The sequence below is a fragment of the Panthera uncia genome, chromosome X (assembly GCF_023721935.1).
Source record: "Panthera uncia isolate 11264 chromosome X, Puncia_PCG_1.0, whole genome shotgun sequence".
Taxonomy (NCBI): domain Eukaryota; kingdom Metazoa; phylum Chordata; class Mammalia; order Carnivora; family Felidae; genus Panthera; species Panthera uncia.
Genome location: NC_064817.1, coordinates 10,303,598 through 10,330,931, shown reverse-complemented (window position 1 = coordinate 10,330,931; position 27,334 = coordinate 10,303,598). Strand labels below are relative to the sequence as shown.

The following is a 27,334-nucleotide window of genomic DNA, read 5'->3' as shown; positions in this document are numbered from 1 at the left end:
CATTGTTTATTTTACTCTAATGGTAACCAACTTGTCCCGGTTTGCCTGAGAACCTCCCAGTTTTATTCCCCAAAGTACCACATTCATGAGATCTACTCAGTCCCAGACAAAACTGGGATAGTTGGTTACTCTACCAGGTACAGTGGATACCACCTCAGGATGGTCAGTTTTGGTTTATTCCCTTAGGGCCAAAAGAAGAAAAACATACTAAGTTGTAAAGATTACGGTATATGGAAAAGAGCTTCAATCCAGTTCCTTCTACCTATTACTAAGCTATCCAAATTCCTATGATATTTTTTCAAATACAGCCATCCTAATTATCAGGCTGATACAGTATTTTGGAGGCGGCAGGTCTCGGAAATAGTGCCCAGCATAGGCTTAAAGAATGCTAGTAATCAAATAGTTACTAATTTCTGAAAATCAGTCATCAAAACCCAGCTTATTTGGAAAGGCTGAAATATTAGAAGGAATAACCTTAAGGTTCTCCACTATACAACATACAAACTTTCTAACTTGGAAAATTTTATCGGCTGACTTTTATTTGGGATTTTACCAAGCATGCATGGCAAATTCTCAAACCTAAAAGGGCACTGTTGTGGGCCCAGTCAGGCTTCCATCCCGTCCTGTTTGCTCACTGACTCCTCCTGTGCTTGAATCAAGAGAATGGCAGCACCTCAAAGTTGTCCCCATCACATATTTTTGGAATTGTTCAAAGGGACCAGAGGATTGTAACTGGAAAGAGATTACCAGTTCAGTGTTTCATTGGCAACAGGAGTTGCCAGAAGCTTTGGAATTTTGTGTGAATAAAGAGTGGGAATGTGTGATATGTGGAGAATCAAAAATGGGGCTATTGAAAATACAATAATCCAACTTACATATAAAGTATACACTAGATACATCAACTGTGAGCTCTCATTAAGGTTTCCTGAGGGGGGAAAATGCAGCTTCTCCAGTGTTTGACATCCACCCCTGTTATATCCCTTATAGTGAGAGCCAGTTATCCTTAACAGATTTGGGGAGCGGAGCAGGTGTCTGTGAGTGTGTTTCAGTAGGAAGTAGGAGAGAAGAGAATCTCTTCCCTCAGACAGCTCTGGAGGTAGAGAAACTCTAATATGAGAAGTAATGACAGCTAGAAATAATAGAGGTGAATGGGTTAAATATCTTGGACCATAGGGAAGACAATTAGGGCCCCTCAGAAAGCAATCTTGGGATGGGCAAGGCCATGAGAAGCCAGGTAGACAGTATTGGGCAGAAAAATCACCAAGAGAACATCACTGCAATCCTCCCTTGAGCCTGAGAATGATTTAAAGCTGTGTATCGAGAGACTCTAGAGAATATTACATTAGTGACACACAATATGAAAACATTGACCTTTAAAAAAATTCAGTATAAATTTTCACAGCTAATGTACATCTTTTTTTAAAGTCTTTCCCATGAGTATTCTTCTCCAGTATTTCCTGGTTTCCTACTTTGAATTTTATATATAGAAAATAATAAAACATATTCACCCAATGTCAGAACTTGAAAGAGAGTACTAAATCTATCACATCACGATAGAACCATTAAATGTCTAACAGTTCATTTAAAATAAACGAATCCTCCTATTTGTAAGCAAGGACAAGTAGAAAACTTAGAGGAAAAATACAGTGTGTGCCACAATGACAGGAATTATATGAAATAAGACTTTTTTTAGGTCTTTTGGAAGTATTTGTTGTTTATATAAATGTATGGGAATTTAAATTTTCGATTATTTTATTTATGATGATATACACTATTTTAAAATAAACAGCTGCCCTTAAAACCTTTAAGAATAGAAAAGGATGCTCAAGGAACTAGAGACATAGGTATCCGAAGAAAAGATTTTCTGAGGCTTTGACCTCTGTAACTCTTTCACTTTACTATGATTTTCGATACAGGGTAGAAACTTGACACGTGATTTATCCATGCATCATCTCTGTTTATGTAGAGCTAAGTTTATTTTCTCATGATATTCTAAACCACAGGAGATAGTTATATTCTTCTGTAGTTTGTCTTTGTCTTTATGTCTGCTTCTAGGTTTAATGAAATATTAAAGGGGGAATAAATATTGAGAGACATGCTTAAATGCAGACTGAATTTTCTTTTCCTGCCTTCTTTCTCCAGAGACCTATTCTATGTCAAATAAATGTCATATTTCCTTGTATTAAAATTTGTTTTCCTATGACTGACTGGGTATTAGATTAGGTCATGGAAACATTCAAATAAAAAAATATATATAAGAGTAAATACATATTTTTTTTCAAATGCTGCATGTAAGTCATATAATCTTTATTATATTCTTAACACAAATACAAGTACCTACATTCCATACTATTATCTCACATCAAGTTTAGTATTTCTAAAGTTTCACTTTTCCTAATACCTTCTAATGCTATGCTTATGCCACAGATGGTTTCCTTAAATTGAATTATTTTGGTACTATTATATTTGGTCTAGCATTTGTACACAGAGATTACCACTATGTCTTATATACACTCTTATTAAACCTTACTCTTGCTCTCTTTTATTTGCATACATACACATTTTTCAATCTAGTTACATTATAAAGTTATCAACAAGAAGGCTATGCTTTGTTGACTCCCCACAGTGCCTCTGTGGCACTTTGGTTTTAACCTGTGGCTACACTGCAGTAAAGTTTCATCCTCCTTAGTCTGTGCTAGCTTTGATACGGGAAGTTAGCCTTGAATTGGAAATTATGGGGGTGGGTGCAGTTGTTTTATGATGGATTCAGGCTTTAACGTTGCAGTGTGAGAGGCCAAGGTCACCTTGTATCTCAGTTTAACAAAATGCCAGGCTTGGGGTAGACTCTTGGTGCTTCCTTAAGTCAGAAATAAGAAACGTAGCTACCCACTATTCCTGATACGTTAGCATCTCCTCCTGAATTGCGTATGCAGCTACAGAATGAAAGGGAACCCACGGTGTCATTTCAGCAGTTACAGCACAGCGGGCATCCTCCTAAGGGGCTGTCTACCACTCATCCAGTTCCTCAGGAACATGATCTCAGATCTGAGATAAAACAACTCTTCACCCTGCAGCAGTCACCGGCAGAGCATGTGGAACTTCTCTCTTGGGGCCAAGTTTGGGGGAGCTGGACTCCTATTCTGGAGATACTGTCTGAGTGAACACATTTTAGGCCCTTCCAGCTCTTTCTCCCCCACCTCAAGTGTTAAATGAGGAGGGAGTCAGGATCTGCTACTGTGGCATGGGTAGTGTTCCAGCACACACAGGTCCAAATCACATCCTTTGAGGAGACTATCTCTTCATTTTCTTATGGCCAGTCTTGGGGCGAGCTGCATGCCTGTGGCGCGCAAATACTTGTGACCTTTACTGACATTACTGATATTCCTAAAGTATGTCTTTATATGAGGAAAGCAGGCGTTGCAAATGTATTCCCTCTCCTCTAAATTCTCTTGCCATCAGCAGCTAAAGAAAAGGGGGAAAGGAAGAAAAGGAAATGGTAAACTGACATTCTCAAGACAAAATATAACCTTTCTCGGAACCACAAAAAAATCGTTCCACTGAATTCTTTTAGCGCAAGGTTGGTGGGCAATGACCAGCCACAGATCCCTATGACTCTTAACGAAGAAAAATGTGTATTTTGGAATAATGTATATCATCATAATGATTCATAAAAAAGCATTCCTTAGAATAACACAACTGCATCTTCAACACTAACATATCAAAGGGATGAGAGGCAGTATTGGGTCTATAAGGGAGCCTATACTTTGTGGGCAGGTAGTGCCAACAATAGTTTAATGAGATGACATCGCCTCTTATTTAGAAACAAATCAAATACTCAACTAAATCCTTCAGTAATGCGACCAGGGTTATGGAGTGAGAGTGGGGCATGAGGGAAGAGAGGAAAATCAACATGTTTAGAAACTCGAAATTCTGAGGCATTCTTGGAAAAATTCATCCCAGAAAACATAAGTAAAGCAAAAATGATTTTTGCTTCCATATAGCTCTAAGCAGTGTCTTCAGTGACCACACACGTTATTGTGCATAAAGACTAAGGGTCTGGTATTCTGACTCCTACTAAAGACAGTTCAGAGAAAAATCTGGTTCTGTTTCATTTTTTTTTTGTCCAATTTTCTTTTAGTCAAACTTTGTGAAAGTGTGGGTAAATTTATGGGTGATAGAATCTCAAGGTTTTTGCAAGGGAAGCTTGGGCTGCCATGATATTCCACGTACGTCAGGTAGATTCCCAGGTAGGACCCGAGGGGTCTGGGAGGATAGACCCTTTCTTTCAAGGTGGAGCCTGTTTCTGTAAGTAAAGTTTTTTGGCGTACAGCCACACCCATTTGCTTACTATTGTTTATGGTTGCTTTCATGCCAAAAGGGCAGAATGGAGTAGTTGTGACAGAGACTGTCAGACCCTCAGAGTCTTAAGTATTTACTGTCTGGTCTTCTACAGAAAAAAGTTTCCCAGTTCCTACCCTACATGGCATGAGGATTTATTAAGAACAGTAGAGTTTCAAAAAAAATATTCATTTTAGTTTCACACAAAATCTTTAATTGAAGAAAATAAAAGATCCCTTTTCAAAGCCAAATGAAGTTGGTCATTACATCAAAAGCTAAGAAATAAAAGAAACACAATATCCACTACTCTTCTGACCATGCGATACAGTCTATATGATACGGCAAGATAGGAAGGCTGTTCATTTTACACTTGAGCAATGATTCCCAACGTTTCTCACAGGAAACATGACAAAGGACACCTTAATAAGTGGCCAGGAAACACCTAAGCAGCCCATTTATTAAACACCTTCAGTAACTATTAAACACACAGGAAAACAAGGATATCCATAGTTTCCGTTTTTATCTCCTTAAATGTTTAGCTTTTTCTTGCATTAATAAACATTGGAAAGGTGCACATTTACATTTTTGATTGAGGGTAAATGCAATGAGGAGTTTAATCAAAGCAACTTAGGATTCTAATTAATGCAATCAGCATTAGGTCGTGCAAATATCGTCATTGAATGCCATCGTGTAAAGCTGGTGACAGTGATTTGGGCTGCTGGAAGATTTGCCCCTCTGTTATCAGGATAAAACCAAGAGGGGAGAGACAAAAACTGAATGCCAAGCCTAGAGCTTGGCTTAGTCCTTCCATGTTTACATTTTCTTGTGAGTCATTTAATAACCCTATCAAAACTATATTGAGTAAAATTCTTAATGCGCTACCTCCTGTCAAAGCACCAGAAGGCTCATTTCTGGACAGTGCTGTGTCAGTAATGTTAAAGTGGGTAGTGGAGTTGCATTATGTCTAATTTTGCCAGTGAGAAGGAATGCCAAAAGGTAAATTACTTTTTTCTAGCATTGAGGACACCAAAAAGTACAGTAATTTGTTAAACACAATCCTAGTAGCCTGAAAGAGAAAATTCATAAAGACAAGGGAACACTATTTTTTACTTCCCAATGGCATTATGCTCATTATTTCACTTGAGTGTTTCTAGGACATCAGCCATCAAAGTACTTAGTCAAGTTCAACCATATTTTATTTTGACTTCATCCGGTAATATGGCTACTTTACGTAGTCATGAAAATTAGAACCTGCCAATTGATTGAGGACTTAAAATAAACTGTGTGAGGACCAAGAAAAAATTTCACCCAAAAGTCAATTTCCACACTATCACCTAGCACTGTAAGGCTCTTGATCTCATAGGCTGTGTCACAGCAACACCATCACCATGAAATTTATAAGAAATATTGGTGGATTTTGTAGTATCTGAAATCTTTTTCACGTACATGGAACATACTTGTACATACATGATGATGAGCTTATAATTAGTTTTATGTTTATTGGGTTTTTTTTTTTTTGAGGGGGAGCCACGCATATGATGCATTTGCTATGGACTCGGGGCTACTTTCTTTTGCAACAAGACCATGTGTGTGCGCACACACGTGTGTATTTAGTGTAAGGTCAGCCCCTTGGCATGTATCTTTAATGTTGCATATCCAAGGCTTGACTATGTTAAAAACTTCCATTATATGAAAAAGACTGGCTATAAAAAAAATACCCCCTAAACTTTGAAATTTGTATTTCTGAAACATTAGAGATATAAATATTTAAATATCTTTAATGATACATCATGCTTATTACTGATAATTGTACCTAAGTCGAGCCAAACATCAAGTGTTTTAAAAATTTCTCTGGCATGATAGATAAAATATTATTGAGTTTTAAGTAATGAACACTTGACTAATGACTTTCTAAAGTGACAGTGTACAAATAATCGCTTTCTAGAGGTGAGTGAACTTGGAAATTGGCATTCAGTAAGTGTCTCACACATATAAAACAGTGCTTCTTCGATCCTGTATCCCATTCCTTCACACGATGGCTTCAATGCTCAGTCCCACTCACCATTGTAGTTTCTGCTATTGACCCAAAGCTGTTGATAAATATGTTGCAGGTAACATTTACAGGAGGCCCTGCAAGTTGAACAATAAATAGAAAATTTGACAGGTTGTGTTCATGGCATAATCAAGTCACGTTTGTCTCTTGCCAGTGGCATTGTGGCACTTACCATGGTAGTTTCTGTGACCGATCCAAAACTGTTGATAAAAATATTGCAAGTAACGTTTACTGGAGGACCTGCAGAATGCAATAAGAATATTGCAATAGACATTGAAGCAAGAATACAGCTCCGTCAACATCTGTGCAAATGACTAGAAATGTAAACTAAAAATGATGGTGAGATTGCAAAAAAAAAAAAAAAAAAAAAAAAGCCAAAAACCAAAATCAAAAATGTTGTACCCAGAGGTTCAGAGTGATAACATTCCCACTAGTGTTTCGAATAAGGACAGTTAAGCAATGATAACTTACCCAGCAGAGTTTGGGATTTAGAAAATATAAGCTGGAGACTATTAAACTGAATTCATTGTCACTAGTTGCTATCAAAATAGCCTTTTGGGTGGATGGCCTTTATCCATCCACCTCCTTTTCCAGGACACCCTTTAAATCAGTGCGTCTAATTTGATTCTCTTGACACCTTTGAATTTAGCCCATTCATTCTGTATATCCTCTGATCCCCAATGAAAAATGATGTACAAAAATACAAAAATAAAGAAAATTGGCTGATTTTAAGAAATAAACACAGAAATGTCACTTAATGTCTGGATTGTAAAGCAAGGGCTATTAATCCTAGATATGCTTTCAAAAGAGAGTCCACTTTTTTCTCCAGAGACCCAGAGGCTAGCTTTCTTGATCTCGCCCTTGGTCTCCCCAACCCAAGCCCTACTCAGGCCCTTTTCTGCTTAGCATCTGAGATCAGATGACAACAGATATGTTCAGGGGGGTATGGCCACAGATTCTTTGCCCTTCGATGATAGATATCACTGTCTAATTATTTCTAGTTTCATGTTTTTCTGGGAGATATGTTTATTGCCCTCACGTAGTTACCCCTTAATTCTGGGTTAAGAATACACTGCCATGAGCCTTCTATCGCTAGAAAATTCTCTCTCTTTACTTAACAAGGTCTATGTAACCTAGTTCAGGCTACACCCTGGTTGGCTCTATACCCAACATGCCATGAGGATCTAAGTGACTGAGGCCTCCCTCTAAGGGTGGTGGTAAAACTCAGCCATGGTGGCGCTTGGGTACCGTGTGTTTAAACTCGACAAGTCAGAGGGTTCTCCAGCCCTTTCCTTTGAGGAAAGGAAACTTAGGTTAAACAGCGAACTTAAGTCTCCAGGCAAGAACTTTTGGTAAAAGAGATGTGTTAAGTTTTTTTCTTTAACATAACTAACTTTTCTGTTCTTAATGGAAAACGATTGTGTTTATTTTTTTAAATGTTTGTAGGTATGGAATCACAGGCACCATCATATTATCAAAATATTTTTCAGCCTGCATCTTTGAGATATTCCAAGTCTTTTAATTCATCCCTTCTCCCTCTTATTTCAACATCTGCCAAGATGACTTCTTCCCCAGGGTCACTTTCTACTCTATTTGACTTTGTTTCTCATTTGGTTACTGAAAACAGAACAAAAATGAGTCTCTTCCGTGATGATAAAGTTCTATTCCATAGCAAATATACTATTCTGCTAATAAGAAATACATTTAGACAAGGTAGAGGCAAGTTGTGAGACATTGTATATGTTCACTTTTTTTCTTCTCTTCACAATAAAATATTTCATTGTAAATAGCCCAATTCAGGATGGGAAGCTTTCATGAATTTTTATATGCAAGATAGATAAGAAAATGAATGATGGGGGGGTAAAGAAACAGGAAAGAGACATGTCTTCTACTGTACATTATCCTGGCCTCCCCAATTGGCCTCCCCAGTTGGCTTACAGGCATTTAGGATGCTGGGTCATACCATCATACACTTATTTTTATCCTTCCAAGTAAATGGCGGTGTGAGTGTATTGCTAGAACTCAAAATATTTTTTAAGCTACCACATATTAACAAGCTGTACCAAGCACATTTTAAAAATTATCTAGTTTAATCCTCTCAAAAGAGGAATTGTTTTACTGCACCAGTAAATGGTTTCAGATGAGGAAACTGGGGGTTAGAGAGATTAAGCAACTTGCTTAAAGTCATGCCACAGTAAGTAGAAAGGCTGACACTCCATGCCTTATCATTCTCATCCCAAACACCTAAACGTTCAGCCCCTTTGCTGCACCGCATTCCTTACACAATAACCTCGCTTCCTCCTGACCTGCCAACCATGGTGTTTGCCACTGGTTTGTGGGATATTTCTGGGACAATTTGATCCTTTACTTCTGACCTCTTCAATCTTGGGTATTTTCTCAAGTTTCATTTGCATCCGGATATAAAATTTTGGAAAGAAGAAAAAGCAATTTTTTTGGATGCAGGGTTAGTACATGCATGTAATAAGAGTTGATACATATTAAAACCCTGCTGTGCGCCAGTGAGTGCCTTATTTCATTCTTCAGTCATTAGGTGTTACCATGTCCCCCACTTTATAGATGAGGAAGCTGAGACACAGAGGTAATTAATTAATTTTCCCAAGGTCACAGAGTTTGTAAGAGGCAGAAGTTGCCTAACTTATGGACACTTTTCTTAACTGCAGGAGTAAAATGCCTGAGGCCCCTGAAATTATCTTTCTGATAAAAGCTACTAGGACTACGGCCTGAAAATTCTTTGGGTTAGATGTTAGAATTGTTTTTCATTTTGTTATCCTGATATGTGTCCATACAACCTTTCATCTGTATTTTAGCCCAATAATCCACTAAGGTGTTCTAATTAACAAGGACACATCCTTAGATGTGATCATAAGTGAATGATTATTCTGTGAACTGTAGAAAGAAATAGTTAACACTAGTTAACCACATGTAATTGGTTTTAACAGCAAACTTACGATATTCCAATGTGAATTGGATGAGAATTCAATAGGAAAAAGAATTATGTAGACACCTAATCTCTCATATCACTGTTATCCCTTCCTTCTTTCCAAACATCGTCTCCTCTCTCCCATCTCCCCTCTCTCCCTCCCTGCTTCCCTTTCTTTCTCACTCTTTTCTTTCTTTTTTGCCTTATTCTTTTTTTTTTATTATCATTTGAGTGTAGCTGACACACAATGTTATATTAGTTTCAGGAGTGCAACATAGTGATTTGACAAGTTTAAACATGATGCTATGCTTACCACAAGTGCAGCTACCATCCATCAGCCTACATTGTTCTTACAGTATCATTGACTATATTCCTTATGCTGTGCCTCTTATTCCCATGACTTATGCATTTCATAACTGGAAGTTTTGCCTATCCCCCCACCGCCTCTGGCAGCCGTCAGTTTGTTCTCTGTGTTTACAAGAATGATTCTGTTTTTTCTTTGTTTATTCATTTTTTTTTTTAGATTCTACATATAAGTGAAATCATGTAGTATTTGTCTTTCTCAGTCTGACTTATTTCACTGAGTATAATACCCTCTAGGTCCATCCATGTTGTGGCAAACTGCACAGTTTCATCTTTTTATTTTGCATGATATTTCTGTGTGTGTGTGTGTGTGTGTGTGTGTGTGTGTACAACATCTTCCTTATCCATTCATCTATTGATGGACTCTTAAGTTGCTCCTGTACCTTGGCTATTGTAAATAATGCTGCCATAAACATAGGAGTGCATATATCCTTTCAAATTAATGTTTTTTGTTTTCTTTGGGTAAATATTCAGTAGTGGAATTATTGGATCTTATGGTAATTCTGTTTTTAAGTTTTTGAGGAGCCTTGGTACAGTGACTGTATCAATTTGCTTTCCTGCCAATGGCATGTGAGGGTTCCTTTTTTTCCACATCTTCACCAACACTTGTTATTTCTTGTCTTTTTGATTTTAGTCATTCTCACAGATGGAAGGTAATATTTCATTGTGGTTTTGATATGCATTTCTCTGATAATTAGCGACGTTGAGCACCGTTTCGTGTGTCTGTTGGCTGTCTGGATGTCTTCTTTGGACAAACGTCTGTTCAGGTCCTCTGCCCATTTTTTAATTGGGCTGTTTGTTTTTATGGTGTTGAGTTGCATAAATTATTTATATATTATGGATATTAACCCCTTATTGGACATATCATTCTCAAATATCTTCTCCCATTCAGTAGGTTGCCTTCTTGTTTTATCAATGGTTTCCTTCATTGTGCAAAAGCTTTTTATTTTGATGTGGTCCCAATAGTTTATTTTTGCTTTTGTTTGCATTGCCTTAAGAGACATATCTAGGAAAATGTTGCTACAGCTAATGTCAGAGAAATTACTACCTGTGTCCTCTTCTAGGATTTTTATGATTTCGGCTCTCACAGGTCTTTAACCCATTTTGAGTCTATTTTTGTATATGGTATTAGAAAGTGGTCCAGTTTCATTATTTTGCATGTAGCTGTCTGGTTTGCCCAGCACTATTTATTGAAGAAACCATCTTTTCCTCATTGTATGTTCTTGCCTCCCTTGTCATATATTAATTGACCATGTAAGTGTGTGTTTATTTCTGGGCTCTATTCTGTTCCATTGATCTAAGTATCTCTTTTTTGTGGCAGTACCATGCTGTTTTGATGACCACAGTTTTGTAATCCCAGATTACCTTGTAATGTGGGATTGTGATATCTGTAGCTTTGTTTTTCTTTTTCAAGATCGCTTTGGCTATTTGGGGTCTTTTGTGGCTCCATACCAATTTCAGTATTATTTGTTCCAGTTTTGTGAAAAATGTTGTTGGCATTTTCATAGGGATTGCATTGAATTGTTTTGCCTTATTCTTATGAGAGACTGATCTTGCCATAACTTTAGTATGTAATTCACATATAAATGGAGGTAGATTTTTATATGGTAAATAGATTTCAAATACTTTAAATGTATTTGGAAGAAAGGCTCCCTTCCCTGATCCCCGGCACAAAGATGACAAGCCCCATCCTATACGGGTCCCCTTTGTTGCTATATACTGCTCTCTCTCGGATTATCTTCTTTGGAGTAAGGCATTTGTCTTGGTAACCCAAGTAAAACTACAATTATGCTACAATTATCACCTATTAACATCTTCACTTTTGGATCAGTTGACCAAATTGGCTGTAAGAGGGCAGCTACTCAGACTGCAGTTGGAAGCTCCGCAAAATCAGCACCACCTGGGAGCTCGTTAGAAACGCAGACTCTCCAGGCCCATTTGGGTCCTGAGGAGGCAGTTTTCACTTTAACAAGAGAGATTTGTTCCTTCAGATAATTCTGTCTCCCTTTCAAAATTATAATCACTTGTACTTTGTTTCAGTCTTTCAAGAATGTCCCTTGAAATGTCAACTGTAGTCCATTAATAAAACCACTAAAGTTAGGACAAGTTTGGAAAACACTGTCGAATCAATTAGGCAAGTTTCTTTAGTATAAGTTTCTCCAAAGTTGTGCAACCACTGACCACTATCTATTTCCAAAGTTTTTCCATCACTTCAAACAGAAACTTTGTAACCATTAAGCAGTAACTCCCCATTCTCCTCTCCCTCAAGCCCCTGGTAACTTCTAATCTACTTTCTGTCTCTATGAATTTGTTTACTCAAGGTATTTCATATAAGTGGAATCATACAATATTTATCCTTTGTATCTGGCTTCTTTCACTTAGCATAATGTTTTCAATGTTCATCCATGTTGTAGCATGTATCAGAACTTCTTTCTTTTTTATGACTAAATAATCATTGTATATATATACTACATTTTGTTTATTCATCTGTTAATAGACACTTGGATTTTTTCACCCTTTGGCTGTTGGGAGTAATGCTGCAATGAAATGTTTGAGTTCCTACTTTCAACCCTCGTGGATGTATACCCAGGAGTGGAATTAGGGGTCACATGCTAATTCTGTGTTTAACTTTTTAAGGAACTGCCATACTGTTTTCTACAGTGGCTACACTATTTTAAATTGCCACAAGTAATTTTTGAGTATTCCAATTTCTCCACATCTTCACCAATACATATTTTCCATGTTTTGACTGTAGTCATTCTAGTAGGTATGAGGGGGTATCTTATTGTGGTTTTGATTTTCATTTCCCTAATGACTAATGACATTGAACATTTTTTCTTGTGATTATTGGCTATCATTTTGGAGAAAAGTCTATTCAGGTCCTTTGCCCATTTTTGTATTGGGTAGGTTGTCTTTCTATTGTTGAATTATAAGAGTTCTTTATATATTGTGGATATTAAACCCGATCAGATATATGATTTGCAAATAGTTTCTCTTAGTAGGTTTACTCTTCTTTGATAATGTACTTTGATGCACAACAGTTTTTGGTTTTGATGAAATCCAGTTTACCTATTTTTTTTCTTTTGTTGCTTATGTTTTAGTGTCATCAAAAAAGATCAATGACCAAATCCATGGTCATGAAGGTTTGCCCCTATGTTTTCTTTTAAAAGTTTAATGGTTTCAGCGCTTATATTTAGGCTGTTGATTCATTTTGTGATAATTTTTGTATATGGTGTGAGATAGAGGTCCAACTTCATCCTTTTGCATTGTGGAAATCTAGTTGTGTATTATGCTAAGTGAAATAGGGCAGAGAAAGACAAATACCATATGATTTCACTTGTATGTGGAATCTAAAAAGAACAGAACAAATTAACACCCGACTCTTCAATACAAACTGTTGAATTTGTTTTGCTAATATTTTTTTGAGGATTTCTGCATCTGTATTCATAAAGGAAATTGGTCTGTGATTTTCTTGTGGTGTCTCTGTCTGGCTTTGATATCAGGGTAATGTTGACCTCATAGAATGAGTTTGAATGTGTTCTTTTTTATTTCTTGGAAGAATTTGAGAAGTATTGGTGTTAATTTTTCTTTAAATGTTTGGAAGAATTCACCAGTGAACCCATCTGGTCCTGAAGTTTTCTTTGTTGGAAGATTTATGATTATTCATTCAATCTCTTTACTTGTGATAGGTCTGTTGAGATTTTCTTTTTCATCTTCAGTCATCTTAGGTAATTTTTGTGTTTCTAGGTATTTGTCCATTTCATCTAGGTTATCTGATTTGTTAATAATCTTATACTTTTTTTTTATTTCTGAAAGGTCAGTTGTAATGCCCCCACTTTTATTTCTGATTTTAGTTATTGGAGTTTTCTCTCTTTTTTCCTTGTCAGTCTACATAAAGGTCTGTAATTTTTGTTGATCTTTTAAAAGAACCAACTTTTGGTTTTGTTGATTCTCTAAAGACTTTTCTATTTTTTTTTCCTGATTCTAATCTTTATTATTTACTTTTTTGGAGAGTGTTAGGTTTAGTTTTTCTCTTCTTTTTCTAGTTCTTCAGAATATAATATTATGTTATTTATTTAAGATCTTTCTGCTTTTTGGGGTGCCTGAGTGGCTCAGTCAGTTAAGTGTCCGACTTCAGCTCAGGTCATGATCTCATGGTTCATGGGTTCGAGCCCCGTGTTGGGCTCTGTGCTGACAGCTCAGAGCCTGGACCCTGCTTCAGATTCTGTGTCTCCCTCTCTCTCTGCCCCTCCCCTGCTCACACTCTCTCTCTCTCAAAAAAATAAGTAAACATTAAGAAATTTTTTTAAAAAGATCTTTCTTCTTTTTTGATGCAGGCACTTGTTTTATAAATTTCCCTCTGAGTACTGTCTTCACTGCATCCCATAAGTTTGTTTTCATTCATTTCTAATTTCCCTTGTGATTTCTTCTTTGACCCATTGGTTGTATAAGAGTGTGTTAATTTCCAAATATTTGTGAATTTTCTGGGTTTCCTTTTATTATTGATTTTTAGCTTCATTCTACTGTGGTTGGAAGAGATACTTTTCATGATTTTAATCTTTTAAAATTCATTAAGAATTATTTTGTGGTTCAATATATGCTCTATCCTGGAGAATGTTCCATGTGCACTTGAGAAGAATGTATAGTCTACTGTTGTTGGGTGGGGCACTCTATATATGTTTGTTAGATCTAGTTGATTTATAGTGTTGTTCACATCCTTATTTTCCGTACTGAGCTCTGTATAGATGCTCTATCCATTATTGAAAATGGTGTATTAAAGTCTCCAAATGTTATTGTAGAAGTGTTATTTCTCCCATTGTTTCTGTCAATGTTTGCTTCATGTATTTTGGGGCTCTGGTATTTGGTGCATATACTTTTAGAATTGTTATATCATCTTGATGATTTGATCCTTTTATCAATATATACTGCAATTCTTTGTTTTAAGAGATTTTTAGTAATATTGTATTTTGTCTGATGTTAGTATAGCCACCTCAGTTCTCTTTTTGTTACTGTTTGCATAAAATAATCTTTTTCTACCTTCTGACTTGTGTCTTTGGATCTAAAGTGAGTCTCTTGTAGATAGCATATAGTTACATCATATTTTATCCATTCTTACCGTCTATGTCTTTTGGTTGGGGAGTTTAGTTAATTTGCATTAAAAGTGGGGCGCCTGGGTGGCTCAGTCAGTTAAGCGTCCGACTTCACTCAGGTCACGATTTCACAGTCTGTGAGTTCGAGCCCCGCATCGGGCTCTGTGCTGACAGCTCAGAGCCTGGAGCCTGCTTCAGATTCTGTGTCTCCCTCTCTCTCTGCCCCTTCCCCGCTCATGCTCTGTCTCTCTCTGTCTCAAAAATAAATTAAAAAAAAAAACATTAAAAAAATTTGCATTAAAAGTAATTACTGATAAAGAATGACTTACATCTGCCATTTGGTATTTGATATCTATGTATCTTACAGCTTTTTTGTCTTTCATTTCCTCTATTACTACCCTCTTTTGTGTTCGGTTAACTTTTTTGCAGTGAATTTTTTTGATTCTCTTTTATTTCTTTTTTTGTATACTTTTTAAATATTTTCTTTGTGGTTACCATGGGGATAACATTTAACACTGTAAATTTATAGCAATTTAGTTTGAATTGATACCAACTTAACTTCAATAACGTACAGAAACTCTACTCCTATACAGATATATCTTCCTCCCTTTATGTGCGGTTGTCACAAATTACATCTTTATTCATTATGTGCCCAATAGCATAGATTAACAACTTTTAAATGCATTTGTCTCTTAAATCCTGGAGGAATTAAGAAGTGGAGTTACAAACCCAAACTACCATAATACTGTTTTATATTTGTCCATATATTTACCTTTACCAGCAATTTTTATTTCTTCATTAGGTTTTGAGTTACTGTCTAGTGTTCTTTCATTTCATTTCATAAAGGACTCCATTTATCATTTCTTGGAAGGTAGGTCTGGTTGTAATGAACTCTCATAGCTTTTGTTCATCTGAAAATGTCTTTATTTCTTCTTCATTTGTGAAAGACAATTTTGCTGGATAAAAGCTCCCAAGCTCTCATTTACATTGATTTTTTTTTCCTCCCAACACATAAAATATATCATTCCATTGCCTTCTAGACTCCAAGGTTTCACTGAGAAATAAGTTGATATTCTTATTGGGGAATCCCGTATAAGTAATGGGTTTTCTCGTGCTGTTTTAAAAATCCTCTCATTGTCTTTGGCTTTCAACAGTTTGATTATAAATGTTCTCAGTGTGGGTCTCTTTGGGTTTCCTACTTGGAGTTCATTGAGGTTTTTGGATTTGTAGATCTATGTTTTCATCAAATTTGAGGACCCATTATTTCTTTAAATATTCTTTTCAAATATTCTTCCCACCTTTTCCTTTTTCTCTTCTTTTTTTTTTTAGTTTTATTTATTTTTGAGAGAGAGAGAGAGAGAGAGAGAGAGAGACCAAGTGTGAACAGGGGAGGGGCAGAGAGAGGGAGAGACACAGAATTTGAAGCAGGCTCCAGGCTCTGAGCTGTCAGCACAGAGCCCAACACAGGGCTCAAGCCCACAAACTGTGAGATTACGACCTGAGCCCAAGTCAGATACTCAACCGACTGAGTGCCCCTCTCTTCTCCTTCTTGAACCCCCATAATGTATATGGTGGTCCAGTTTTGGTATCCCATTGATGCACTTGAGAAAAATGTATATTCTGCTGTTGTTGGGTGGAGCATCAGTTCAGTTTTCTTCATTCTTTTTTCTTTATGCTCCTCAGACTTGGTAATTCAATTGCCCCATCTTCAAGTTTACTGATTCTTTCTTCTTCCTGCTTAAATCTAATTTTGAAATTCTCTAGTGAATTCTCCATTTCTGTTACTATACTTTTCAGCTTCAGAATTTGTTTGGTTCCTTTTTATAATTTCTATATCTTTATTGATAGTCTCATTTTATTCCTATATCACTTTTCTGATTTCGTTTCACTCTTTGATTTTGTTTTCCTTTAGGCCTTTAAGCATATTAAGACAGCTATTTTAAAGGCTTTGTCTATTAATGTCTGGACTTGCTCAGTGACAATTTCTGTTAATTTATTTTGTTCCTTTGAATGGAACATACTTTCCTGTTACTTTATATGCTTTGTAATTTTTTGTTGATAATTGGATGCTTGAATATTATAATGTGATTGTTCTGGAGATCAGATTCTTTCCCTTCCTCAGAGTTTGCTGAATGTTTTGATTGTTGAAGGATACAGTAGGTCATCTGTTTATTGAGTTTCCCAAACTTTTTTTGCAAAGAGTATATTCCTTCTCATGTGTGGCCATTGTAGTCTCTGTTCCTCAACTTGTGTTCAGTGAGGGTTTTGACAGAGATTTCCTTGAATACCAAGAGCTAACAAATCAGCAACCTACGAAACAAACAGATGAAACACACCTTTCCCACACTGCAGATTTTTTCTGTGTTCGGACATTCCTTCAATACCTAGCCAGACTTGAACTGAATCTACAGATCAGCCCAATGTGAAATTTAGGATCTTCTCAGGTCTTTTCTGAGGATGCATCTTGCCCTGAGAATGCATGTTGCTTTCAAAATTCCCCGGCATACATGGCTGATTTGAATTTCCTAATTTCCCTAAGAAAATTTCCTCAGCTTTTGCTCTCAGCCTTAGGTGGCTCATTGTATGTTTCAGCTGTCATCTTTTGCCCCAGGCATCTGCAGGTTTTTAGTGGGTTTTTTGTAGTGTTTTTGATCAATACTTGCTGTTTTTTCCATCCTGAGTTCCAAGTTAGGTGGAACAGGGATAGGAACTGTTATGGGTTGAATTGTGTCTGCCCCCTTCCCCAAATCATATGTTGAAGCGCTAACCCCCAGTACCTCAGAACACAACTGTATTTGGAAAGATCTTTAAAGAGGTAATTAAGGTTAAATAAGGTCGTGAGGGTAGGTCCTAATCTAATATAAATTGTGTCCTTGTGAAAAGAGAAGAGAGACGCCAGAGATGTGTGTGCATAGAGGAAAGACCTCTGTGAGGATGGGTAAGAAGGTGGCCATCTGCAAGCCAGGAAGATAGTCCTCGGGAGACCAATCCTGCTGACACCCAGTCTTAGACTTATTGCCTCCAGAACTGTGAGAAAGCAAATCTCTGTGCTATTTTGTTGTGGCAACCCTAGCAAACTAATGCAAGAGCTTTGTATTAGTCCATCTGGTAGCACACATTGGTTAGAATAGACAGACAAAATAATTTGTGAATAATTCTTGTTCTGCCCCCTCCAGAACTAAGGACCAGGGTTCCATGCTGAGAATGCAGGTTGCCACTAATTCAAAGCCAAAACCAGTGTTGGGGAGAGAATGGGGCAAAGGCAAAAAAAACACCACAAAACTTTCCTACCATTTGAAGTTGGCTTTTTCTTACTTCAGCAGTCTCTTGGTTACTGAAAGCTTTTGACTGTTTTCTAGAGTTAACTCTGACAAAGTTAGTTCTGACAGTTTCTACTTACTTTTTGCTGTTTCTGTGGGGGTACAAGAGCTTGGAGATGCCTACTCTACTGTTTTGTTACCGCCAGCCTCCTCCTCCCCAAAACTTTAATAAACTCTTGTGGATTATGGTGCCCCTGAAGGAGAGCATAATGTGTGTTGTTGTTTTCCAAATTTATTTGACCGTGGGAGATTTTTTTGTTTTTTTAAATAGACTATCCTTTTAATGAAGCATATTTCAAAAATGGCAAGCATTCTGCAAAACATAGTTCCGGAAACGCTGATCCACATTTTTCTTTTAATAATTCCATTAACAATTTCTTGTTGAACAATAAATATGTTATATGGTAATAATAAAACTATGACTAAAACTAAAGGCAATTGTGGGGCTATAATAAAATTCTGTGCTCCTGCCAAGGAGGGAATGTTTTATTGGGGGCTGCAAGATAAGTGCCTGGGATAGAGAGGTAATGGAGGAGCAACAAAGAGTCAGTAAAGATCAGCTGAATCTTTCTTGGCTACTTGTCTAAGACTAAATTTTTTTTCAAATGTTTATTTATTTTTGAGAGAGGGAACGAGTGGTGGAGGTGCAGAGATAAAGGGGGCCAGAGGATCCGAAGCGGACTCTGCCCTGGCAGCAGAAAGCCAGATGCAGGGCTCGAACCCATGAACTATGAGATCATGACCTGAGCCCAAGTAGAATGCTCAGTTGACTGAGCCACCCAGGAGCCCCTGTCTAAGATTAAATGTATGGAATGATACTGTAGTCTAGAGAGATAACTCAGGGATACAAGTGAAAAACCCTGCTTGTAATCAGATTTGATAAATGTATTAATTCCTGGATGAGTTCTCTTATGGGTCAGCAACGTTCTTTTTGTAAAGGGCCAGATGGTAAATATTTTAGGCTCTGTGGGCCACAAAGTCTCTGTCACACAGACTCCATTCTGTCTTTGTAGCGCAAGTAGCCATAGACAGTATGTAAACAAATGGGTGTGGTTGTGTTCCAGTAAAACTTTATTTACAAAACAAGTAGGGGATTAGATTTGTTCCATGCAAGGGCCACGTTTGCTGAGCCCTGCTCTATTTTCAGAGGAGGAGGTTAGTGAACAACAGAAATTGTTCTGGAATTCCATGATCTTTCCATAATGATGTCCTTTGGGCCAGCTGCACTAACTAAACCATTAAGTTTGAGTTAGACTACTATGTTATTCTAAGAGCTAGGAGGCAGTATGGAAGTAATATAGGACTAGGCCAGATAATATGGACAACAAATACTTAGTGTATTTGACTCAGTCATTATATTTAATATATTCTGTATCTTGCATATTTAAAACCTAGAACCAATTTTTATAACTTCTACCATGGTAATGAAAATTTTACCTATTATTCGTAGTGACTATATTAATACAAACCTATAGATAGATAGATAGATAGATAGATAATCTCCATATTGACCAAAGCTTTCTAAGTTAAGCATACATATATTTTTTAAAGCTTCATGATGGGGGCACCAGGGTGGCTCAGTCAGTTAAGATCCAACTTGTGGTTTTGGCTCAGGTCATGATCTCATGGTTTGTGAATTAGAGCCCCACGTCAGGCTCTGTGCTGCCACTGTGGAGCCTGCTTGGGATTCTCTTTCTCTCCCTCTCTCTCTGCCGCTCCCACATGTGCTTTCTATTTCTGCCTCTCTCTAAATAGATAAATAAATAAACAAAAAAAAAAGCTTCATGATGGATTCTATTTAAAAAATAAACAGTAGAGACAAATATTATATAATATCACTTATTTGTAGAAACTAAAAAAGCCAAACTCGCAGGAGCAGAGAGTAGAGTGATAGTTACCAGGGGCTGTGGGTAAGAGAAATGGGGAGATGTTGGTCAAAAGATACAAACTTCCAGTCATAGGATGAATAAATTCTAAGGATATAATGCACAGCATGGTAACTATAGTTAACAATACTGTATTATATATTTGAAAGTTGCTAAGTGAGTAGCTCTTAAATGTTCTCACCACAGAAAAGAAATGGTAGTTATGTAATCATCTTGTAATATTAACACTACAACAATAATTATTTTGCAATATTTAAATGTATACATCAACACATTGTACACCTTAAACTTACACAATGTTATATGTGTCTTATATCTCAAGTTGGAAAAAAATTTAAACAAAGGCTGCAGCAAAGGTCTTAAAAATAAATGGTAGGAAAGAATAGGAGATTTGGTATAATACCAAAACAAGAGTCACTATTCGTTAGGTTTGCCCCAAGTATGTTATTTTCCAACATCATTTTAAGGAGAGAGATTTAAGAGCAGAGGGCAGGCAGCCTTTGAGTTCCAAGATGAAAATGTTACTTTTTTCTCTCTTGTCACAAATAGGCAAGAATGGCATTTTCATTTTGCATTTTATTCCTAGTAAATAATTTAATGTGTCATTAAGTACCACAGTACTTTAGTGTAGGACCCTTGGATGGGAATGGAATATTAAATGTATGTGCTTGATTTATACAGAAATGAAGTTTACTTCGGAATAAGATTTTTGTCTAGCAGAAAGATTCATGCCGTTGGTTCAAGAGATAAAAAGAGAAAATAAAAAGCACACAGAGGAAGCAAGAAGATGTATAGGTAAGGGTCAGAGCCTCGCTATTCAAACGTGGAGAAGCAGTGTTCCTTACGATGGCTTCCTGTGTTGCATGGTACTTTGATGCTCATGAAAGAGAGAGCCTTGGAGGATGGGAGGATTGTAAGGGGAAGGAATGGCTTTTCATGGCGGTACTCCCTTTATGAGGGGTGATCTGAGGCATCTAAACTGAAAGAATGGAGAAGGCTTTTTTAAATGTCATGATTGTAATTATAAATGACCACATAAACTAAGTAACCCATTGCGTTATTTTCACCTTGATAATTCACCACGAATAAATCATATACCATTGATTCTTCCGTTCAGCACATGGTCAAAATGGTTTTACCAGTCCTGCTATATTTAGTTTGGTTGCTGACATCCAGGTCTGTGCTAAGGGCAACATATTTAGAGAAATAAAAAAGTTGGCCATTTACTGACTGCTGCAGCTTATGAGACAGTCCAGCAAACCCTTTGCTTTGGGCCAGCCATGTTGATAAAATGATGAAATTGCCAGACAAAGCAATTAATTAGCACCTAAAGTAGCTTAAATATAGGGAACCAAATGGCAACTTCTGTGAGTCCTTCCCACTAATGGCTACCAGTTGTCAACCACTGTCGCACAAGGATGAGTGAATAGAAAGATGTGCACGTAGCTCAGATCCATGTCAGAGGGCTTTGAGAATGTCGGCAAGTTTCTATTTTTGCACGCTGTGGTATCTCTGTGATTTAAAGACAAGGGATAAGACAGGAGCCATTATCTAATATAGGATGATTAATTTTTAAACAGAAAGTAGGTGCTGTTGATAACTATACAGAAACACCCAGCATAAACCAGGAAATGTCCTGTGGAAACCTGGACTTTGGGTCATACTACGCAGATATTTTTGAAGTGTGGTGACTCCCAGTCTATCTTGTTTTTACCACTAGCTCTACCTATTACTACCTGTGAACTTTAAACAGTACAGAAACTCTTTGAGTCTGTTATATATTCTATGGAATGGGAATAATGATACTTGCCATGATGTTAATTGTGAGAATTAGTGCTAATGTATGGAAAACGCGTAATAGTTGCTCAATCAGTTATCATCAGTATCATTATTACAAGTTCATTGGATTGTCAAAATATGCCTATGCAGGAGGTGTGTCATTAGACCCATTTCAATATAGAGTAAACTGAAATGTTGAGACTGCAACTTAGATCTCCCAACGTTTTCTGGGCTCATCTTTACTGAAATAATGTCCACCTAGTCCAATTTTCTTTCTCTTCTCTCTGTAAGCTCTGTTTTTTTTCTCAGCTCTATAGAACTTTTTAGCAGGATCCAACCATCTTTTATAACTCTTTTTTCCAGGAGTTATGCATAAACAATCTTTTTGTTTGGACAACCACATAGCACTGTGGCTTTGAGATCATTGCTGCCAGCTTCTTTATTTAAATTAGGGTTTCTCCACCTTGGGATTATTGGCACTTGGGACCAGATTGTTCTGTGTTGTGGGAGCTTGTCCTGTGTATCGTGGGATGTTGAGCAGCACGCTTGGTCCGTGCTTATTAGATGCCAGTAGCTTCCCAACCTTCATGGTCCCTATTGTAACAACCAAAAAACATGTCCATGAACTGCCAAATATCCCCTGGGAGAAAAAAATCACCCCCGGTTGAGAACCAGTAAGTTATTTTTTTTGTTACGTTTATTTATTCTTAAGAGGCAGAGAGAGACCCGGAAAGGGGCAGAAAGAGAGGGAGACACAGAATCAGAAGCAGGCTCCAGGCTCTAAGCTGTCCGCACTGAGCCCCATGTGGGGCTCGAACTCACGAACTGCGAGCTCATGACCTGAGCTAAAGTTGGACGCTTAACCGACTAAGCCACCCAGGTACCCCGAGAACCAGTAAATTATAAAAAGATGGCAAAAACGGCAGGATGCGGGGTGCCTGGGTGACTCAGTCACTTGAGTTTCTGACTTCGGCTCAGGTCCTAATCTCACAGTTCCTTGATTCCAGCCCCAAACTGGGCTCTGTGCTGACAGCTCAGAGCCGGCTTCAGATTCTCTGTCCCCCTCTCTCTTGGCCCTTTCCCCCGCTCATGCACACGCTCTCTGTCTCTCTTTCTCTCTCTCTCAAAAATAAATAAACATTTTTTTAACGGCAGGATGAGTGGAAAGGTTTTTCAATAAGGATTATATGTTTATTTATAATAATGTAATGAAATGAGCTTCAGATTATTTTGCTTAGCCAAACATATGTTAGGGTCATATTAAAATATTTTTGGTCATGTGACTTTCTCATAAGCATGGTCATGAAACTTTTACGCCTTTGTTGGGTTCAGGAAATTAAATTTGGTGCCTCCTTGCAGGAATTTACTGAATTCTGTGCATTTCCATCCTATAAATCTTCAGTCATGCATTAAATCAGCAAACATTTATTGCATACCCGTATGTACCTGGCATATATTTGGTCTTTTTCTAATTATCATTTACTATTAGATGGTGAACTGTGGGACTAAATATAAGAAAATCAGGCATTAAGGACAAGTCAGAAACTATTTGCTGAAAAGCCCTTGAGTCATCCTGCAAGAAATGTCAGGTGGAACAAAAAGTGTGCGCCTAAGCAAACATCACACAGAGGGCATTTTTGTTAAACCTCTTTCTAATCCAAGTGAACTGCTGCGTTTTTGTTCATTGTAGGACTATAGTGACCTTAAAGTGAACAGTTCTTGTTCTGGAAGATTTAGGGCCCTTTGCCTATGGTGACAAGGTTCGTTTACTATTTTAAAGATTGCAGAGACTGGATATAGACCTTCTTTTGGGAGTAATTTGTAAGTGTAATCTACATATATTTCTATTTATGCTATAATAAAATGTCATCAGATGGAGAATTGCTGAAAAATATGAGATTCTTGCTACCTTGGGATTAGGGTGGATAATAAATAAAGGCCTATTTAGCTTTAGAAGAAGACAATTTTAAATGCCATTTGGAATTAGCTTTGAAATGAAGAGACCTGAGAATTTCTCATGAACCCAAATGATAACTCCCATTGATTTTAGGAAGTAACAAAAATAGAATTAAAGACAACTTTCTCTCATGTTAATTGGATCCTTTAGTACTTTGCAAAGTGAATAGCAGGTTGATCAAATTGTTAGGTCCTGACAAGTTGAAGATAGATTTTTTTTTCATTAATAATTTTTAAAGAAGGAATTATGCTGCCTTTAGGTTTATAATAATGGAATTAGTAGGTGCAGTCTACCCACATATACATACATGTTCCCATGTTCAAATCTTCTCGTGCTTCAAAGTCTAGTTCAAATGATACATACTCAGTGAATTTCTCCATGATTCTCCCCACTTGAATATCATCTTTCTTGGCATTTCCATAGCCCCATAACCCTTACCATGTTGTATTATCATCAATTTGTCACGTGTGTCTAATTATTTCTAGTATGCTCTGGAAAGGATGTGGTTCAGGTCTGATTCACTGTAATGTTTTCCAAAGCATTTAGTATAGTAGTGAGCACATAGTAAGCATTCCACAAATGCTCAATGAATGTTATTGATAAGCCTTTTAGTGCAAGGAAATGCCAATGGTGTCCCAAGAAATCTGTGTGTTTCCATTTCATTTCAGAACAGCTTTCAATATGAGGCATTTTAACCCCATCAGTTGGCCTCCATCCATTCAGCTTCAAAGGGTAGTTCATTCAAAAGGTTGTTCATTTAAATCAATTGCCTCACCTCACTCTGTGAACTCAGAAGTGAATCCTGTTTGCTATGTTTCCAGAACACTCAGCAGAATGAGAAAATTATGACAAAAACTTGATAGACACCAATGAGCAGCACTGTAAACTGGCCTGATGAGCTGCCCTGTCTGAGGTGGGAGTGGGGAAACTTCTTGACTGTTTCCCTCCCTCCTGACATCATCTCTCACCAGGGCAGCCTGAAATAATGCAGGGAAAATCATAAACTTCAGAGCTAGAAGAAAGGCATTTAAATCCTGGCTCTGCTATGTACTATTTATGTAACCCTCTGTAAGCTATTAAATCACTCTGGGCTCCTCATCTATAAAAGAAGAAATATCTTCACCTAGCTTTTGGGTCCATTGCGGGGATTGAATGTGACTGTGTGTGGGCAATGCCACCTATTTCTTTTCTCTCACCACCTCCTTCCCCTATCAAGGAAGGATCTTCCGCCTAAACCTTAAGTTTTTTCCCTTTATTTTAAAACTAGATGTGCTCTTCTCAAGCACCATATCTCTGTTCTACATTTAAATTTTTTTTAATGTTTACTCATTTTGAGAGAGAGACAGATATAGTGTGAGTGGGGAGGGGCAGAGAGACAGGGAGACACAGAATCCGAAGCAGGCTCCAGGCTCTGAGCCATCAGCACAGAGCCTGATGTGGGGCTTGAACTCATGAGCCATGAGATCATGACCTGAGCCAAAGTCGGACGCTCAACAACTGAGCCACCCAGGCACCCCATCTCTGTTCTACATTTAATTGCTCATCCCTACTCACAGTATTAAGAAAAAGACCTGGATTTTAACAGTATAAACAGGTACTAAGAAATTGGAGAATCATGAGTTGGGGGCAAGGGGAAATGTGTTTCAGTGGGAACTATGCATTGCCAATAGTACACCCTTTCATGTTATCTGATTCTGATTCTGCAGGAGCTATTTTACAATTCTATAAATTGTATAACTGATAGCAACATATATTTTGCTTAGAGACACATAAATTCTTTCCTGTTCTGTCCTGTAGAAGTTCAAGTGATTGCCCTCCCCCAGTGTGGAAGAGGGTAGTTTTGCCACTATTTGCACATTCATTTCAATGTTCTTGATCTATTAATGTGTCTGTTCTTTGGATTTTCTTTTGAGCTGCTTATACACCTGTCTGGTCTGGTTCCCTCATTGATTAATGAGTCAAATAAAATCTTTAACATGTATTCATTTTGTATCTGCATGAGAGTCATGATTTTACATTTAAAAAAATTATTTTTTAATGCAAGGCTTAAAAAAAGAAGAAATGATTACCCTTTGGAAATGTTAGACTCAGAACCGGGCTTTGGAAGCTTGGAGACCTAAATTCTGTTCAAGGCCATTGCACTGCTGGGCAACCCAGCTCTTGCTGTTTGGCTGCCAAAGGAAGTCTTAGAGCACCATGCCTGCCAATATATAGTACCTAAGTTTTCATTTCCCTCCTCTTTTCCCCTGTGGCTTCCACAAATAAGGGACTGTTTTCTCATTAGGCATTCTGCACCATTTCTCCAAGGGTAGGAAGGTCACCATTGTACTATTAGGAAACAGAGGTTTTCTATGTCAGCAAGAGATCTAAAAATAGAAGCCAGAGTTCCTGACATGCACTCTTCTCTACTAACAACTAGGACAGCCGCTTCACTACTGCAGAGGGAAACCCTGAAATCATGATGTTTGTTGTGTTTACATGTGCTCAAATTTGACTAATAGGCCCCTAGCACTTATGTAGCATCGTGCTTTTATACCTCTAATGTCATGCTACACTCTGTATCTTTGTAATTAAGTTTCATTAAAAGGACATTCATTAGACTTCTGTATATTGGGTGATTACTTCATTTGGGTTATCCTTGAGTCAAGGACTCAGGTGAAAGTAGTTTATTAAAGAGGTGAATGATACACCAGTTGGGAGGTGGAGAAGAGAGACAGGGTAGGGAAAGAAACTAAGAAAAGGTACTTTAGCAAGTCCATTATTCTTTGAGGGCAAATGAAGCTTTATTCCATGAACAACTCTGGAAGGCACATTCTTCTGAGCTATACTTCCCAGGGGAAGAAGGAACTGGGGTATTTTACATCAACTCCCATCAGTCATTGAATGAGAGTATTCTCAGGGGGCATTAATTCATCTGCACTTCTGGTCTGCCACAGGGTGGGCAAAGTGGCTTAGGTCAGAGAAAGCCTTCAAGCAAAGAAATCCAAGTGTTGGCAGTTGGAAGTCAGATGGTGCATTGAAGAGATCAGGGATTGGTGATATGGGCTGGGCGCTTACAGTGGTGCCTATAAGTTGCTGGGAATACCAAAATGCACTCTATCCTTGCATCCAATTAAGTCAATCTGTCATGGCACAAAGATGAATGGATGCCTGGGTGGCTCATTTAGTTAAGCATCCAACTTCGGCTCAGGTCATGATCTGACAGTTCGTGAGTTCAAGCCCCACATCAGGCTCTGTGCTGACGGCTCAGAGCCTGGAGCCTGCTTCTGATTCTGTGTCTCCCTCTCTCTCTGCCCCTCCCCGCCCTTCACTTTCTCTCTCAAAAATAAATAAACTGTAAAATTTTTTTTAAAAAAGATGTAAATCAGACTAACTGTAATATAATGTGATGGTAAGACTAACATTGTAAGGGAATGTCAAAGAGGAGACAATGAATCGTGCATGGGGAAGGAGAAAAGGAAAGGAAAGGAGAGATTCTTTGTAGGGAGGCTGATCTATTTCTTTACATACAGGATGGGAAAGATATGGCTCTGTTTTATAAATGTACATATTATTAGCCAACACATAATCAGAAATCGAAGATGGACCCTGCATTATTGCTCTTGAA

At 37.6% G+C, this 27,334-nt stretch overlaps 1 protein-coding gene across 2 annotated transcripts in view; it reads right to left on the bottom strand.

Moving 5' to 3' along the window:
* The window catches only part of GLRA2 (glycine receptor alpha 2), a 183,464-nt gene that overhangs the window by 133,828 nt on the left and 22,302 nt on the right, over positions 1-27,334 (bottom strand). Inside the window, exon 3 of one of the 2 annotated variants that reach the window (XM_049643470.1) lies at positions 6,564-6,631. In XM_049643470.1, coding sequence (XP_049499427.1) covers positions 6,564-6,631 — 68 coding nt within the window. Of the gene's footprint in view, positions 1-6,400; positions 6,469-6,563; positions 6,632-27,334 lie in introns of both variants that reach the window. The other variant, XM_049643469.1, reaches the window with a different exon arrangement.